The 18,642-nt window shown below is 34.2% G+C and overlaps 2 protein-coding genes and 1 non-coding gene across 6 annotated transcripts; 1 reads left to right on the forward strand and 2 right to left on the reverse strand.

Moving 5' to 3' along the window:
• Window positions 1-761: 761 nt before the first annotated feature.
• LOC105122986 (Serinc-domain containing serine and sphingolipid biosynthesis protein) lies at window positions 762-8,250 on the reverse strand. Of its 4 annotated transcripts, none has more exons than XM_011022407.1 (13): window positions 7,710-8,244; window positions 6,792-7,027; window positions 6,005-6,081; window positions 5,479-5,638; window positions 5,187-5,211; window positions 4,681-4,770; window positions 4,120-4,291; window positions 3,169-3,242; window positions 2,857-2,923; window positions 2,050-2,121; window positions 1,632-1,792; window positions 1,469-1,542; window positions 762-1,273 (listed from the first exon to the last, which is right to left on the reverse strand). In XM_011022407.1, the coding sequence occupies exons 2-13, from the start codon at window positions 7,024-7,026 to the stop codon at window positions 1,185-1,187; spliced, it is 1,296 nt and encodes a 431-aa protein (XP_011020709.1). In that variant the 5' UTR covers window position 7,027; window positions 7,710-8,244; the 3' UTR covers window positions 762-1,184. The 4 variants fall into 4 exon arrangements, with proteins under 4 accessions (XP_011020709.1, XP_011020710.1, XP_011020711.1 ...); XM_011022408.1 differs by having other exon boundaries at window positions 1,632-1,765; window positions 7,710-8,241; XM_011022409.1 differs by lacking the exon at window positions 762-1,273 and having other exon boundaries at window positions 1,471-1,542; window positions 1,632-1,788; window positions 7,710-8,248.
• A 2,008-nt stretch (window positions 8,251-10,258) lies between these two features.
• TRNAT-UGU (transfer RNA threonine (anticodon UGU)) lies at window positions 10,259-10,330 on the reverse strand. Its single transcript has one exon. It is a non-coding gene; the product is annotated as a tRNA-Thr (tRNA).
• A 2,632-nt stretch (window positions 10,331-12,962) lies between these two features.
• On the forward strand, window positions 12,963-17,100 carry ING1 (RING/FYVE/PHD zinc finger superfamily protein). The gene is made up of 7 exons (XM_011022415.1): window positions 12,963-13,122; window positions 13,247-13,318; window positions 13,964-14,151; window positions 15,348-15,411; window positions 15,565-15,667; window positions 16,484-16,655; window positions 16,740-17,100. The coding sequence occupies exons 1-7, from the start codon at window positions 13,092-13,094 to the stop codon at window positions 16,848-16,850; spliced, it is 741 nt and encodes a 246-aa protein (XP_011020717.1). The 5' UTR covers window positions 12,963-13,091; the 3' UTR covers window positions 16,851-17,100.
• The last annotated feature ends 1,542 nt before the right edge of the window (window positions 17,101-18,642 follow it).

Below are 18,642 nucleotides of genomic sequence, written 5' to 3' on the forward strand. Positions count from 1 at the left end.
TGGGGCAATGTTGTACAGTGATAAAAGGTTCAAGCCCATCAACAAACAGAAAGACATCGTCACCAGCATGTACAATTTTATCAGGAACATGAAAATAATAGTTGATGAACCTTAAAATTCTTCATCCAAATATAAAAATCTTATGGCATATGTTCTTTATTATTTGGATTGTGTTGTGAATATTTTTTTTAGCTTTTCTCTTCCTTCAAAATTCCTTTGGCATAAGTTCTTTATTAGTTGGATATCACAAGAACTTTTTTTTTTGCAGCTTTCTTTTTTCTTTAAAATTCTTCCGGCACAGGTTCCTCGTTTGCTGGATGTTACATGAATATTCTTTAAATACATATGGCATTCAGGGAGTAGTTGAAAAGCACTTTATATGGGGATCCACCGGAGATCACATAATCACAACCTTTCCAGATTGTGATGTTCTCCATTACCGCTCCATTTCTATATCCTCTCCTGCTAACTGAAAGCTCAATAATCTGTCATGTTACTTCGAGTATGTGGCACTAGCTGACAAAACCAAGACCTTTGGGGGCTTAGCTTGGATAGCGAGTGAGCATGCTCTTCCACTTTCAAATATTATCAACCAGAATTCGAATCTTAGAAATGGCTACAAAGAAATTTTTTTTTTTTTTTTTTTTTGTGAAAGCATCAATTAGATGTCGGTCATAGGATAGGTTGCTTAAAACCCAATTTTTCAATGGGAGCGGAGCTTAATCTCTGTGTGCGAAATATGGCCAAGAATACCTTCACTGTTGGGGAAGAAAAAAAAGGTCATTTGTTAATATAATTAGAAGGTCAAATGTGAAATGGTCCAGGCAATTGACAATTTTAGCTGTCTCTACACAGTTCATCCTTCATCAACAAACATGAAGCCTCCATACGCTGACTCAGATTTCCATGCATACAATATTCAATGCCAGATTTGACTTTTGAGACCTTGAGTTCCCAAAGACACGCACGAGATGAGGGAATGCTTATTGCAGGAAAGGAAATCAGGGTTAACTAGATGCAAAAAATGGTACATGATCCATTGATTTTGTGGTTTTTACGTGTTCTTTGGGTTTTGAGCTTAGGATGCCATGAATCTGCCTATAAATAAATGGTGAGGGAATAACAAGATAAACCTAAGTGCAAGGGAGATATGCTACAATTTCAAATGCTGAACGAGATCACGGCTAGGCTACATTAACAACAGTCTGTCTAACTGAATCTTCATGATCCGTGACTTCGGTCTGTCTTACAGTTGGGGAAATCAACTTCCATACTGCACAAGCCAGAAAAAAGAACCAAGAAAAACAGAGATTATTTGGGGGAAAAATTATGATTCAAGACCTCTAAAGTTATGGTTCCATTCATGTGGGAACTTGGAAATTTTAGAGTAGGGCTCGACCGAGGGAAAGATAAATCTCCATCATATAATCAATCCGAAGGAAAAACACCAGTGGATAGATTCACTTACAGTATATTGTTGCTGCAAACCACTCATTCACTATTTTCACCCATGTACTTGCCCAGCCAACATCAATGCTCCACCTTGAACGGTTAAAGTGATTTAGGTAAGAAATTCAGTTCATAAAAAATAATGTGATGACTGGAGGAGTTCAGAAATCTAGTTCCCTTACTTTCTTGCTGAGTTGTTCAGGTTCCAACTGATGAATAACATTCCAAAGTACATGGCCCCGAAAGCAAATACAAGGTGGAAAAACCCATAATCATAAGAGATATCATCATCCTCTTGAGCATTATCATTGCGGAACTGAAAAACATGTGAAGAGCAAACTATCTCTTATCAAAATGACAGACATCAGAAGTAATTATCAACCCCTTGCAGTCATAGCGCAGCATTATTTCATGTTATATTTTTGCTCATGTACTGGTAAATTGCTAACAAACTAACGAGGATAGGAATTGGTAAGTGTTTTTTGATCCATCTCAACCAAATCAATTACTTTTACAGCGTGATTGGGGATTCACTGACTTGAAATGGAATTGAATGATCTAACTTTGCAGTGCTAACTTCAACAGAGGAAAGCAATTTACCTGAAATGATTGTGAATCAATCCCTGTGGAAAATGTGGCCATAACAATGGCACCAATTGCGAACAGGAAACTCTGGAAGAATACAAAATAACACAAACATAAGTGGATCGAAAAATGGAAACAAATAGCTAGGAGGACACGGGAGTTTGAGATGCTGATGCAACAAATAAAAGATATGGAGTACAACACCAAGAAAGATAGTAGTGCAAGTTATACATGCATGGTGCGTTTATATCTCTTAAAGAATAGATAAAGAATGAGTTATGAGTTTTCAAAGAATGATAATTGTCATACTCCAATCTAATTTAATGCAGGCCAATGGTGCAATGTCTGCCCCGTTGTATTTTATGCATGCAAATGCAAATTTAAATGGTCTAGTTTACAGTTTGCACGTGAGCTTAGTCTTCTTATAGAATTGACTGCAAGAGAACTTTGATTTTGAGGGAGGAGGCTGTATCACCCTGGTTATAGTGATGCTGAAAATGCCCAGTCGAACCTGAATAGTTTTTACCACTATGCTATGGAGCGAAGAGGCCAAAACCCTCCTTTTACATATCTACTTTTTTGGTGATACTAAATGACAAGGAGGTTATATTTAGTTGCCATGTTTAACAAATGATGCCTCAGTGGTGTCCATGATTGTCAAGTTAATAGTTGGATTTGGAACTATTATTTGCAAGTCCACAAAAACAGAGCTGCAGAATCAAGCAACATCAAGTAAAAGCCAAAACATGATTTAGCACAACTGTTCTGGAAACACCAAACAAGAGATATTGAAGAGAAAGCAGAGATATTGTTTGGTCTTACAAGTATGGTGGTCCAGTCACTATTTCCATTTGCTTTTTCTTTGTTGCAATAATCACTGGCGGGTTCACTGTAAAGCCATGAGGTAATTGCAGAAATTAGTATCATGTTGCTGGAGAAAATCTTCAAGTTTTGAGCCAGTTAAAAGGGGCCATAACAATAGATGGGAAAATGTGACATCAATCCAAGTGTCAGAATTTCGAGTGTGAAAAGAAAAGCAACTAATTAGGATTTTGAAGGCGAGATGTTTTGAGATTTAAAGGTAAGAACTTCAATCCGTTCCTTTATGGAACAACATTGGTGCCAATATCCTACCTTCTTATGGCAGACCAACAGAGGAAGACAAGGTATGAAGCCATAATCCCAGAAGACAAAAGGCCTCTATTTACCTGTACAAAATGAACAAACAACAATCAGCAGATTTTCATATGTAAAACCTGAGCAGAAGACAACTTCTTGACCAGATTCCTGGTACAACACCAAGTCAAATAAAAAAGGAAGCTTATGTATCACAAAAAAATTTGCAGATTAGTAATTCTATAGCTATGATAGAAAACATTCCAAAGCACACATATTATCATTGACAACCACTGAACTGATCCTCTATCCTAATCTGAAGTATGTACTCCTTGATGTGAGTTCATTTGTAAAACTGAGGCTTGTTAAACATATTAAACTAGCTGCCCCCAACTTATGTTTAACAAAGACTGAGAGTCGCAGCTTCTGGTGTCAGAAATGCTGCAGGAATGGAACATTTTATCCTGCAATACCTGGGGGAACTTGTTTGTACTTGGCAATGCAGATTTCTAATGTGCTTGCACCCATTAAATTTCTTAGCTTGGCCAATCCCAAGTGATGGGTAAAGGAGATATCAGATTTTTTTTCTTTTTTTTCCTGATCGGACAAATTTGAACATCAATTGACTGTCCCTTCAACCATAACGAGGTTTTTGCACCTCAATCAGTTCTCATATAACAGTTTGGAAAGTTTAAGATGTTGAGTAGTTTACACCGACACTCTTAATCAGTGGGTGGACCTCGGTCAAACTTTATCTCATACAACAGTCTGGAAAATTTAAGAAGTTGGTTAGTTTACACTGGCACTCTTAATCAATGGTGGGTTTCTCATATCATCCATCTCTTAGTGGCAGACATGTTAGATTAATTCAAAGAACAGATAAGGTTTCTTGATCATGGAACTCGTAGCTTTAAACTGATTACCCTATGTCCAACTCTTATAATAGTGCAGTTAGATAAAAGGACATACCTTTGAGTGTAAGGACACAGCCATCATCACTATAAGAAGAATGGCAGTCCATGTAATGAAGAATATGTTTAGCGAACATTCAACTTTCCGTCCATAGAAAGCATACATCACCACAATTCCACAAACAGAAGCAAGATAGAAAATTGTTGACATGAACAATCCAAGGGAGCAACTGCCAAAAAACATTATCACAGAATTCTCATTTGCTTACATAAAAATGGGAACAAAGTTTCACAGTACCATTAAACATGAGGAAGAAAAAAATTCAAATTCTGCATTACACAAGCTTTAGGTCATAAGAAACTGAGAATCAGAAAACTGGGATTCGTTCAAGTTATCCAGCCCAGTAGCCATTGTTCAACTATCAGGGTGAAAATCCAACACCCCACCTCCCTGTCTTTTAGATTCTTTTGCTCTGATACCATAAATCCCAATCGGGATTGGGGCATCCAGCAGCATTCTAATACTAGATGCATGCTTTAGTCAAAATCCTTAAAACGTGGATTGTAGATTTTTGTTTCCAAACCATAAAGGCATTTGTAGTGAATTAGAAACATATACCTTTGCTTCTTTTGTTCATCAGGCATCCAGTAATTATTCCACCAGGTGATGAACTCAATTACGCTTACAAGTTGAAGAACAAGAAAAATTCTGCAGCACAACAACAAAACACCAATTATTACTTGTGATGCGCATTCCAGGTAACAAATTAAAAGTAGTTTTAGCAATCCCAGTGGTAATTTAAATATAGAACCACATGGCTCATCGGTTTGAAATAAAATATTCCCCTCACAGAAATCAAGACCTCGTATGTCCACAACAAGAAAATCAGCAAGTTCTTGTTAGCCAGCCACAAATTCAGATTTTTACTTTTGTTATTAGCAGGGAAAGGATGGATTGTTCTAGAGACAACACAAACTAAAAGAAACGGTACTTGTCTGTCTTAAATGGTACCACATTGTTTATTGTTAGTGAATGATGTGTAAAACTAGAAATTGTCATAGGATGAAATTCTATTTCTAGAGATTAGATTGAAATATAAGAACAAGAAAAGATCAGAAGATTACCCAGCACCAACTCTAGCAAATTCTCCTGTAAGATATAGCAATGAGCTTGTTAAACAATATTACATTTCCTGATGCTAAGCAAGTTGATAATAAACAGAGGCAGTTCAAAATTGTAAAGGAATAGACAAAAATTCAGCTGTAGCACTATCCCAGCTAATAGAGATTAAAGGGGAAACTTCTTATAAGGAAGTTAGATTTATTATCAATCATCTGATAGAGTTTTAAACGTAAAATTTGCACGAAGTGGGCCTAAAATTTCAAGACTCAGAGAACTTTCTCTAGTTAGACATACCATATATTTGAATGTATTTTGAATGGAGAAAGAATGGTACTGCCATTGATACAATCAATAGAACAAGCTTCACTGCCCACCATCCTGAATGCCAACTACTGCGAGCTTCATATAATTTTCTTGTTTTTATAGTGGTGAAAAACATAACAGAGAAAAATATCTGAGTTCGATGTCAAGGATGCTACATGAAAAATATAGAAACACCAGAATAGATATCAATAATAGAAGACAGACTGTTTCTGTCTTTGTAGCTACATGCATGTCCATTCCCATAAACATTGCATAAGAGATCCAAGAAGCAACGTAAAGATTAAACTGTGCAAGGAAGGGTAAGGAAAGAAAGGCAAAATCTTCCTCCTAAATGAGGAGAAATAAAAAAAAAAAATCTAAGTTTAGCCAACATTTCTGCATTATAGAACCAAGTAGCAATATTCTGGAAATTAGGCAATGATATATAATGATGTAAGGCATCGAACATGTGAGAATTCAGAACAATTAAAGTCATTGTTCAGCAAAACAAAGATACAAAGCATCCTAAACTCACACGAAGAACGCCCAATGTATGACAGCAATCTTGTCCGTCAATTCCACAAGCTTTTATATCTGCAAAAGATATTAACAAGTAAAATAAAGATCAGAGTAATATGTTTTTCGTTTCAGCACAGGTTCTGCAACAAATTCACATCTGTGGCAGAAGCTCAAAAACAAATTTATAGAAAAATACATGAAAAATACCTTTAACTTGGACTTAATGTTGACTAATAATGAAGTTAAACTAAGATCAAAGAGCTAAAAGATGCAAGAGGTAATATAAAATATGGAGCACGGTGAAAGCAGAGTGCAGTAACTTATAAATGGCAGTAATCACCTGATATAATTCAAGAAAGCATTGCTTTCATATATGCTAATTTTCTCTTTACATTAACTGATCCAGGGATGCATACTACATTCCTAAAGCTAACATGTGATGATTTTTGTTATCACGTAAACTTCCAAATATTCAAGTATGAACTGAGAATGCAGCCTCAAAGTAACTAGTACCAAAAGAGAAACAGCAACCATAGGCCTTCACCAGAAATCTTAACGGGGGTAACTATACAATGCTGCTAGTCATTTGAAAGACATTATCAAAAGATTCAAGCTAGTGCGGACACTGACATAATATTATAGATACCAATTGAAGTGATAATATCAATGAATAAATGATGTATCACAACTTTTGCATGATTTATGGCAATCTCAGGGACCAAAAATGATTCATTTAGAAGTAGAAGAATGCTACAAGTCATGGAAAGGGAAGATCATTGACTCACTATAGAAATGAGATAGAACCCTTTGCCCATAATCGCGAAAAAACCAAGCTTTAAGATTTATGATCAAGAAGATGATGCCGTATATATAACGAGCTTGCAGGGTCTTTTTCTTTTCTCTTGAATAATCAATCCTCTTTTGCTCTAATCGACTATTCACTTCCACCTGTGGAACCCCGGCATTGCTTGGTCTTATATCCACTGCCCCAGCTTCAGCTGGTCTAGCATACTGGTCCATTCTGCAATTTCAAGTAATACAGTGTACAAAGTTGATTAATTAATTTATCACGGGTGACTTTCAACACTTTCGATGCTAACATTGTTATGTTGCATCCAGGAGAAACTAAAAACAAAGAGGAAATCCCAAGTTTTATTTTTAAAAAAATTAAACAAAATCAAGATTTCTTTGCAAAATTGACACTTTCCTGCTTAAAAGACCTGGTATTCTACTAATATTGCACAAACAACCCAGAATGGCAGCTGAAGGCTTTAAAGATCCCTTGAAAAAAATTCAATTAAACTGGTACTAGAGAAATACTGAAAAGTATTACTTTGGAGCACTCAAACTGAAAGCTAAGACCTTGCTCCACCAGTAAGCCATATCAAAGCGACGCTATATATTCTATAGTAATACAATTAAATTTTGAATCGTGGATGGGAAATGGCTGATAACTTGATGTATTGATTGTGTTTTCTAGCTGACAACTAACTTGTGCACAGAACCATGGAAACGAAAATGCAGGTACATAACACCGGAAAGTAATGAACTCGAAGAAAATTGAGATTCGGAAAACTAAGCAGAGATACAGAAATTGGCTTGTGAGCAACCCAGTAAATGATTAAGCAATGCTGGCCAGTAATAATGTGAGGAAAGAGAACACAAACTAAGTGAGAATTCTGACATTCTGGAAAAAATCTAACCTGCCTTGGCACGGAGAATGCAGTTTGGGGTTTGTTGTTCCTCGGCAGAACAAAAGCCACTGAAGCAGTTCCTTCTTCACTTCTTACACAAGCTTACCAGAAGGAAAAAGGAAAAAAGAAAAATCTCCATAAGTCACTACTCGTCAGAAAAGTCTGTGTAGTGGTTCACTTTTTATCTACAGGAAAACCCAAAATTAACAGGTTTCTTGGGCTCATAGCCGTTGGGTATTTGAACAGTTTGCCCGTGTCCATTTTCACGATGATGTCAGGAGAGCCCCCAATCAAACATTACAGAAAGAACATTTATTTAATCACATGCATAGCATTGCACATTTGTTACATGGATTTCTCTTCAATATTTAAGAATAATTTACTCTATCTGATCATTCTTTTTCCTTCTTGTCTTTTTTTGACTTTTCGAGGTATGAAGAATCTTCAGTGTCACTTTAACCTCTAGCAGTGTCCATACAGCTGAGAAGCGAGAAGAAACCTTGACGAAACAATGGCATGCATGTTAAGAAAATTGGAAAGAAGCAACTAGGAAGGAGGGGAGACCTTTTTTTAATGATTTGGATGAAAATGAAAACCTATTTTTCACAGGGATTAATTCCTTGGAGAAAGGAGGTCAATGCTCGACAGACGTTACGTATAAGAAAGTCTTATACTACCCAACCTAAGAGAGACTTTCACCGGTTAATTGCAATCTCACGTTAACGGGTGGCGTCCGGTTTCTTTTACCATTCGTACAAGTATATCTCTCCTGTTATTATGATATTAGCCGATGTATTACGGAGGGTTAACCCAAGAAAATACAGGATTCTGTTCAAATTGGAAATACCAAGTAGACAATACGAGAGCAACTACACATGAACAAGACATTCGAGATTGTTTGAAAGAAACTTGAGGTAATTGACAAACAAGACACGGCCAAGGAAATTATGGCCCATCTCTGACAAAAAACAATTTAAAGTTTAAACGCCCCTCTCGATATCTAGCTAGCTCCAGCTGCGTGCATTCTAGAGGGTCAGGAGAGGGGGCATTTAATACGCGCTTGTACGACTTCCGCGTACCGTTAAGGCTAGTGACACGGTGCTCGAAGCTATATATATGTTTCTTTAGCAGCGTTTTGATTTTATTTTTTTTAAGTATTTTTTATTTATAAATTGCATTGTAATGCAGTGGTCAAATATTGTAATTCCTGCTTTATTTTTCGTGTCTTGTTTTCACTCTTGTATCTCAGTATTCTACTTCACATTTTCACTAAATTGTTCCTTCTATTTTGCCCTCCAAACTAGCTAGATGCGAAGTATTGTGCTGCTAAATCAAAAGTAGTATCGGTGTCTCTTTTTATATCATAAGTTTCGAAATCGAACCATTTATTTGAAATTTTAAAACAAAAATTGTGAAATGTAACAAGTAACGGGGTTTTATCCTTAAATGAAAATTATCATTAGCATCTTATACTTTATTCCAAATGACACATTGTCTTCATTGTTTCATAAATTATAAAAAACATCATTATTCAACAAAAAAAAAAATAAATAACACCAAATAATCAAACCATCCCCGTGTATATCATATCCACAAGCTTAGCAAACAATAAACACCAACTTATTTTCTCTCTCGTTGCTTATAATTTCTAAATAAAAATGTTGATGGTATTAGCAAAATTTCTAAATAAAAACGATGATAATATCAGTTCAAGTGCTGGTAAAGGGAAGGCAGCAATTGTAAATATGAATATTGGTAAAGATAATGAAAGTTGTAATAATGTTGGTGCTAGTAGTTATAGTAAAGGTGCAAATATTTACGGGGACAATTCAGATTATAATATTAAGTGTGAGAAAAATCACTAAGATGGTGATTTTAGTGAAGATGACGAGGATTATATTCTTTAAATTAAAAAAGATTTGAATTCTTAAATATAAATAAAGATTAATGGATTAATAATTTTCAAAGAAATATTTGTTTTGTTAGCTTAGAAAATATATGGAAGCTTGGAAGCGGTGAAAATGATCTTGATGTCAAAACGTCCAGTAGCAGTTAAAAAGATAATGAGGATAAAAATCCGGCTACCTAAACTGGTTACTACTAAAATAACATGAAATTTCTCATTGTGATCACGTTTTTAAGTTTCATTTTTCTCTGCATCTCAACTCCCCCATTGAATTTTATATATTTTTTGGTTTCGTGCAAAGAAGGGTAGCCTATAATCGTTCAATGTCCTTTTTTCCTTGCATTTTTTATGAACATGAACTGCCTTTGTCTGCACGTTATGGCTTGACTCCTTTTCTCCGGGTTAATCTTGCTCTCATAGTTAAGATTATATGGGATTTAGGTGTGGGACTAGGTACTTGTAATTATAATTTAGTATGACTCGTTGTAGAACTTGTAGAGGATGGAATGTTAGGACAAATGTAGGGAGATGTGGTTCGGTACAGGTTGGCAAGAAGAGAGGAGAATGCCCTAATTAGCTTCTATCGTCCATCGAGGGGTTAAGAACCTTCGCTCAAAACAAAAACATGAACTTGGGCTCCCAATTACAAAGCTGCCCCCACGCAGGATCGAACTACGGACCTTCAGTTTACAAGACTGACGCTCTACCACTGAGCTATAGGGGCAATTTCAACAGGTAAAGTATAAATAAAAAATAACACCGGGAGCAAATGGGAAAAGGCCTTTGACGTTTCTATTTTTATGTATAGTTTTTCTGGGGAGGAAAGGAAAGAAAAACTGCATTTGTAGAACACCGGTCGATATTTCTATTTTTATATGGAAAAATGATATTTGAAAAAATAATTAACAGATTCACGTTAATTAGAGGATCGAAGTCATTAGAGGACTCACTTCGTCATCGCTCTTTTTATAGGTCTGGGTGCTGCTTCAATGCTCAGCATCTACTCCCATTTAATCTGTATTTCTCCCCTAATCATCATGATTTGGTTCTATAAGAAGTATCCTTACAAAAATAAAAATAAAAAATTGAAAATATTGAAAATGCCCTGGAAGTTCCGAGAAGAGGGGGGGGGGGACACTGCTGGGAACGGTGAAACCTACGCCGTTTCTAGTTGGATTCGATTAGAGTCCTCTTGTGTTCCTTAAAACATGGCCTGCTGAGTGTGTCGGATCTTAGACTTTGAATTGGAATCAATAAAAGGATTGTCATGTAATTTTTTTTCATTTTAAAATTGAACTTACGTCGTTTTAATTATTTATTTATTAAAAGAATCTCAAACTGGATTGAAAAATATCTAGATGCAGACTTAGTATGATTGCTTACAAGAATGTAACGATGTATTTGTCCTTCACATTAAAAAAATTTAACACTGGTCGCTAGAGGTACGGGGTTTTTTATGAAGTATATCAGACATTATTAATTTGACTATGAATAAATAACTCTTTTTCTTTGAAATGACTAAAATATTATAAAAATAAAAAAATAGAGTTGAAGGACAATTACGTGTTTTTTATAATGATTGTTAAGTCAAATGAGGGGAAATTTGGTGTTTGATTAAGCATGGAAAATAATGAAAAAGCAAAACTCATGGTGAAATGATTAATTTTATTTTAATTTTAATTTTTTTATGTTTTTTTTTGTTTTGGTTCTTTTCTTTTCTTAATCTTTTGTGCTGATTTTTAATTTTATTCTCCAGTTTAAATTTATGATATATTACATTTTTCAATTATATTTTTGTTTTTTTTTTGTTTTTTTTATCTATTTTATTAAAGCTATTTTTCTTTTTTGGTGTCACCTTTCAACCTAAAATTTATAGTTACCTTTTAATTTAATTTTTATCCTTATTATTCTAATTGCTATTTGTTCATTTTGAATTTTTTAATGTAATATATATTTTTTCATCTCGTCATTTAATATTTAATTTATTAAGAATATAGTTTTATAATTTTTTTCATGTATGGTATTTTCCTTCTGATGACTTGGACTATAAATTTGAAAAGTTAATGTAGATTAATATTCGATTTCATTATTTTTTTAAAATTTCTTTGGTTAACATTAGTTTTTTTTAAAAAAAATAGTTATTTTTTTCTATCAAGTTGTCATGTTCTACCAACATGGGCTACAAGAATTAACTCGAGTTGAATTATTTTTTATTATTCAGATTATATATCTATCATGGTATTTTAGGTTGACTCATATTATTATTTTTATCTAATTTTATACCTTAAATAATTTTTTTTTGTATTTTTGTTTTTTTAAATAAAATTTGATTCATTTAATATCACTACATTATTAAAATAAAAATAACTTATTGAACTGAGTTAGGGCTGTAACCCGAGCTTCTAGGTTTGTTTTTTTTCCTTAAAAACACTCACGTTCACAGCACCTACACATCATTTCCATAAAAGAAAAAAAATATAGATCCATGACGTGGTGTGGCCCAATGTCTAACAACGTGCTGTGTACCTTTCCCTCGTGTCCTGAAAACATAAAATGAATGTCTTATGGAACTCATGCTCTACCTCATAGTTAATAAACTTAGCTCATCCTTGTAGGATCGGTTTACTAATCTATTGAATTCAAAATTTGATTTTAACTGGAATTTTTTAAATTAAATAAAGAGCTAAATCAATTAAACTCGAATGATTTAACCTATCAACCTGTGATATGATTAACTTGATCAACTCTTAATTTAACGATTCAAAACTAATTATAATTAGGTTTTTCTTAACCATATAAAAAGTTAATCCAATTAAATTTAAATGACATGACATATAAACTTGAAATGATGTTAATTTAACTAAATCCAAGAAAGACCTGATCTTATAAACTCCAAGGATTTTGTTTTTTAAATTTTCATATAAATCAATGTTGTTTTAATGTTTTTTTTTAATATCTAAAAGACATCATTTTATTTTTTAAAAATAGTTTTGAATTTTTTTTAATTCAAATGAAATATTTTTTAAAAAAACATGTAAAAAAAATGAAAATATTATTATGAACAGATCTAAATTAACATGAGTTAATAATTGATTTGTTCAATACCGGAGTCTTAGGTACTGTTTGACTAAATAAATGGCCGTGTATTTGCCAAAAAACTTGATTTTTTATTTAAAATTATTATTTTTTATTTATAAATTATTTTAATATATAAATTATTTTTAAAAAATTTAAAAAAATATTTTAATATGTTTTCAACGAAGAAACACTTTAAAAATAACTCAAAACACTAACAAACAATACCGCAAACAAGGCGGGGCCTGATATCATAACCACGCGCCAACATACACGCGACAACCGCAAATCCAGCCACTTTGTAATTGGATGCTAAAAACCGAAATCTGAAAATTTCAATCTGTATTTAAAATCCAGGGCTTAAAGGCGGGACCCTTTGAAAAATCAAAATCCCAGACACAAACCCTAAAATGTCCTCCTTCGTCGATGAATTTCAAGCCAGTAATCCCTTTTTCTCTCTCTATCTCTTTGAATTTAAGGTTATTGTTTCAGTTTCATAATTGTTATGCTTGATTGTTTTTTTTTGAAGTTATGCCAGTAAACCCTAAAATGATTTGCTGTGCAGATCTGGAAGCGCTTCCCAATATTCTGCAAAAGAAGTACTCATTGTTGCGTGATCTGGACAAAAGTTTGCAGGGTATGCTTCGCGCTAAAAACAACCATGCTTTGTTGTTTATTAAATCGCTGTTTCTGTCATGTCTTCCATTGCTTGTTTTAAGTGTCGATTTAAGATTTGATAAGATACCCTAGATTGATTGAATTGATGAGAACTGCAATAGCTATTTGGGGGTTTTGACTGCGTTGGGGGAGATTAGACTCCTACTTGAGGGAATTTTCTCTTATGCTCGTTCTTTTCGTATGGCACTTTGAATCTGTAGGTTAGGGAAACCATAACTTGTAGAGAACTCTTATTATTTTGTTAATTTTACCTGCTAAAGGAAAATTATTTCGGATTTCGTTTCGTACTTAATCATAGCAGGACTTGAGTGCCAGAAACTCCAAGATAATGGAAAATTCCCCAGAGATCAAAAGGTCACTAGCCTGGAAAAGCTGGCACTAGCTCAAACCAATATAACACGGGTGCCTGTATGGTTCCTTCTTGTTTAGCTGTGCTTTGTGATACTCTCTGTGCTTTCCCTTTTGCCATCTGTTCCCGCTGCCTCCCTTTCTTGGTTGCATGTTCAAACAGAAAAGTTAATCGATATTCCCTGTCTATAGTTAAACAATCCTTGTCTCCTTTAAAGCACACTTCTCAAGGGACAGTTTTAATGCACGTGAACAGAGATTCAACGCCAAAATGAACAACGATGCGAACAAGAAATAGAGGACATTAAGCGAGGAGTTAAGGCTGGAAACATTACACCAAATACTTCACTTATCAGATTCTCAGATGAGGCACTTGATGAGCAAAAGCATAGCATCAGGATTGCAGATGAAAAGATGGCATTGGCTGTCCAAGCATATGATTTGGTATGTTGAATCTCGTAACTCAGCTTTATATATCATCAATCCTTGCAGGGCATGTGTCTCATCATACCTGATTTATGTGATCAATTCTTGCTCTTTTTCTCACCTTATATTCGTAGCTGTTCATTCTCTTTACCATCTTCTGTTGGTGCAATGTCCTTTTCTTGTTTCTGGGAATGACCTTACCACTCCATTTTTTTTCCAACTAGAAAAGAAGAAGATATGTACAGAGAACACAACATGCAGACAAATTGACTAGCCTTTAAATGTTCATGCAAAGCTTTCTGTAACTTTTGGTTGGAAAAACCTAGCATCCGACCATTGATAACCATCAGTTTTCCCTAGATTAGCTGCACTCAACAATGGTAATACAAGTTCTTATTAGTTGACTATCTGTACCAAATAGTGAGTAGATGTTATGAGATTTTTTTTTTGAGTTTCAACTTAGTTTGCTGGAAGGGAAAATTGGAGATTAATGGTTCAGGGGTCAAAGCTCAATTGCAAGATTTGCTTGTAACAGAAGTATTTTCATTTGTCAAGTGTGGAGACATTTTCTGCTTTCTGCCATCAGTGGCCCTCCATTTAGGATGATGAGCTTTCAACTTCAAAAGTCACAGGTTTAAATTTATTAACTACATAAACAGATCCAATATCCTTACCCTCTAACTAAATGTTACGCCTTATTTTATTTGGTTAAAGATTGAGTGAAGTGTTTTCTGTGAATGATTTTGTTGCTTGTGGCTATTCATAAGTGATTACTGGACCAATGACAATTTTTCTGCCTTGAATAACTGTTCATGTATTTTTGGAGAGGCATTCCTCTTAGATATAAAGAAAAGCCATGTAGTCCATTGATATGGTCGTGGAAATTGATTCAAATTACTCCATTTTAATGAAAAGATGTTATTTTGGATATAGTTGGTTTCCTCTTCCTGCCCTCCCATTGCTATGGGAATGGGTATTTTAGCATTTATGCTGAAAAGTGGTCCTATTGGTGTGATCATTAATGATGTGGATTATATTCATGACACTCCCACCCTACTATGTGCTTGCACATAGTGCTTTTAGATAAAGCGTCACTGCCATCTGCGCTATTATAATCATACACCGTGATGCTTCTTGTACCTTTCTGTTTGTATGCAGTAGTTCTAGAGATAAAATTACCTAATTGACTGCATATTTTATTATTGTTGCCTCAGGTAGACGCACACATTCAACAACTTGATCAATTTCTGAAGTTATGTGATGTAGACAATCGGCGTGGTAATTTGCACACATTTTCAGTCCCCAGGGTTTGTTTTATTCATACTTGATGATGAGAGGATCTACTGGAAGGTTTTGTTTTGTATTTCACAAACATTTTAGTATCTCCATCGTTACTAAATTATTGTGATCATATGATATAATCTTTGATAGAAAGAGATACTGCTGCTGCTGCTCCGGCATTGCTCGCTTCAAGTCTTGATGGCAGTACAAAGTCTGGAAGGGGTAGTGAGAGTGGTAGAGGAGGGCGTAAAAAGTATCTCTCTTCTAATTATACTTGTTCATTGTTTCCTTATTTATCACTTTAAGCACATTAGTTGGTTAAGCTTTTTGACTTCACTTTACTTTCTCTTTGGAAGCTCAGTGTTGAAAACTGAAATGTCTTTGTTTTCAAGGATAGTGAGAGAAATCTTTATACTGAAAATCATGAGTCCCAGGATGAGGACTTCTTGCCTTGAAAGTAGAAGACACTGATATATAAATAAATATGAGATCAATGATTAGGATATTTTGCCCCAAAAGTAGAAATCTTGCTTTGAAAATGAAATTGCTGACAAAGATGCATGGATTCCTTTATGTTACGATGATGGGAAACATATTGGGAGCATCAACCCCATGTCAGCCAAGTGACAGGTTGTCTTGCAGTGTACAGGTCTCTGTCAAAGAGCTTAAGAGAGTTCCGTCTGTGACAAACTGCCTAAAGCTAGTATTACTAAACATGAATATAAAAAGGATAGGAATGTATGTAAATTTGTTTAAATTCATGGCTTAGAGAGAGATTCCATGGTTTATAATGACAAGTTGGCAAATCCAAAACAACAGTGATATATTTCATTTGTCATATATATATGCATTCGAAAGCCTAAACTGTTATCACTACTGCTGCTAGGAATTTGTTTTCTTTGTACTCTAAAACAAATCACGAAACATTAAGAAACTTTTTTCGGCTAAATCAGATTCCATAGTTTCTTAATTATCCCTTGTTAAGTGCACACTTGTAAAATAGTGTGGCATTGATGTCGCTTGTGTAGGAAACAACATTTACAATTATTAAATCAAACTTTATATGCAGAACACGCCTTGTCGCTGCAGAAGAAGCAACAGAGACAGAGGTGGCAGTGGCGACAACATTTGCAAATACTACTGGTATGCAACTAGATTTGCCAGTGGATCCGAATGAGCCGACTTACTGTTTCTGCAATCAAGTTAGCTATGGGGACATGATTGCATGTGACAACCCAGATGTATGTAACCAGATTATTATTTTTTTTGCTTTTTTCAAGTCTTATCCCCAAAAAACACCTAATCCTCCTTTTTTGAACATGCAGTGCAAGATAGAATGGTTCCATTTTGGTTGTGTTGGATTGAAAGAAAAAGTAAAAGGAAAATGGTATTGCTCTGATTGTGCCCCTTTGAAAAATCGTCGCAGAGGTAGATAATGTGTTGTAAGGTTCATGTATGTTTACATCCATGGCATGAAATTTGAGATTTTATGGGCTGCCTATAAGCAGCCTATTACCTAAATTCTGCTTAGTGCTTGTTTTATGAATCGTTTTGCTTTATGCATATGTACAACCATAACATGCAATTTGAGATCTTATAGCAATCTGTATTGTAAATAATCCATCTGCGTATTAATTTTTTGAGATTGTTATCTTCTTGGATTTGCAATAAATTTTTGTTATGTTACAAAAAGCAAGCATGCTAATTGGATCCCCTTTTATATAATATATCTTATTATTATTATTATTCGCTGGTGATAATTCTGATAGAACGGAAGAAAACTTTGGTGACTGTTATCTTTCCTTACATAACATTAAGTCCAAATTAGCTTCTAATTTGTTAAATGGCAGTAAGCTCCAGAATATCATTATGGAGCATCAGTAGCCTTAGTGGTCGAGATGAGGTTGAGATGGGTGTATTCCATTTGACTTGGACTTCTGTTTGATGGAGGTTAGAGGATTAAAGTTTTACCATGTACCTAACGTGAAGAAAATGAATCACTTGTTTTTTGTTTGTCTCTTCTGGCTTTGATCGGATAAGGACTCGAGTCCTGTGTCCCCTGACTATCATGTCAGCTCTTCAGTTATACGAGTTCTTAAATTTGTTTTGTTTTAGTGAAGTAAATTTTAAGAGTGAAAAAGAAAATTAATAGGCAAAAAATGAAATCCATAAAAAAAATTATATATATATTATTTAATTTCAATTTTAAAAAAGATTCTATTTTTCTTAATTTTTATCTTTAAATTTTTGTTCTTTTTAATTTTGATTCTAGATGGAACCCAAGTTTTTGCTTACATTAAACCATCACCTTTTATTCTAAACATAAAATTTGATTAATCTTTCGATTTTGGATTCTCTAGGTGGGTGATTAGTGATATTGAATGGAGAACGAACAAAGTATATGATTGAAAATGTTAGATAACATTAAGGTAAAATTAATGAATACCACTGGTTAAGCGCCACATTGATGATGAGCCTATAAACAAGTATAATGACACATTGATCCTAAGAAAAGGAAAATTCTGTACAATCGTGCTGTTAAAAAAAATTGAATATTTTTTTTAAAAATTAAATTTTAGTATTTTTAAATCATTTTGATATATATATATTAAAAATAAAAAAGATTATTTTAATATATTTTCAAATAAAAAATATTTTAAAAAATAAAATAAAAATTAACAACTCACGCCCACGCTTAGATGATACCTTTCAATCAAAAGCCTTGTTGTCTTCTTTCTTTCTTTCAAAATGCCATCTGAAAATTAGCTGGCAAGAAGGGTAAGATTCATGTCATGTTTCCTGAACAACGTGAACTCACTCGACCGAGAGCTCGTGGCTACAAAATTGTCACCGGCAACCCTTCGATTTAACGAGAAGACACAAACACGACAAATTCAGCTTCTTCTTCTTTTTTCTTATATTTCAGCCTGCTTCTCCTCTCACCTCTCTTTCCCCAGATTAACTCCTCGCTCGCTTAAGTCACTGTTCCTCTTCTCTTTCCTTCTGCCTTGTTTCTTTTTTCTTCATTTTTTTGCTTCATTTGAGACTTTGTTCTTGTTTCTTTTCTTGCTTTAATTTCTCTTGAAAAACCACGCATCAACGCCTGACAAATATCAAACTCAACTTGATTTTGAAATTGGGAAATCACTTGCACAAATGTGTCATTTTGGTGCAAACTTGGTTGATAAAGTTAATCTCTTAGAAAATCGTGGCTACAAAAATTTACAA

The sequence above is a fragment of the Populus euphratica genome, unplaced genomic scaffold (genome assembly GCF_000495115.2).
Source record: "Populus euphratica unplaced genomic scaffold, PopEup_1.0 scaffold8.1, whole genome shotgun sequence".
In the NCBI taxonomy this organism is placed as follows: Eukaryota; Viridiplantae; Streptophyta; class Magnoliopsida; order Malpighiales; family Salicaceae; genus Populus; species Populus euphratica.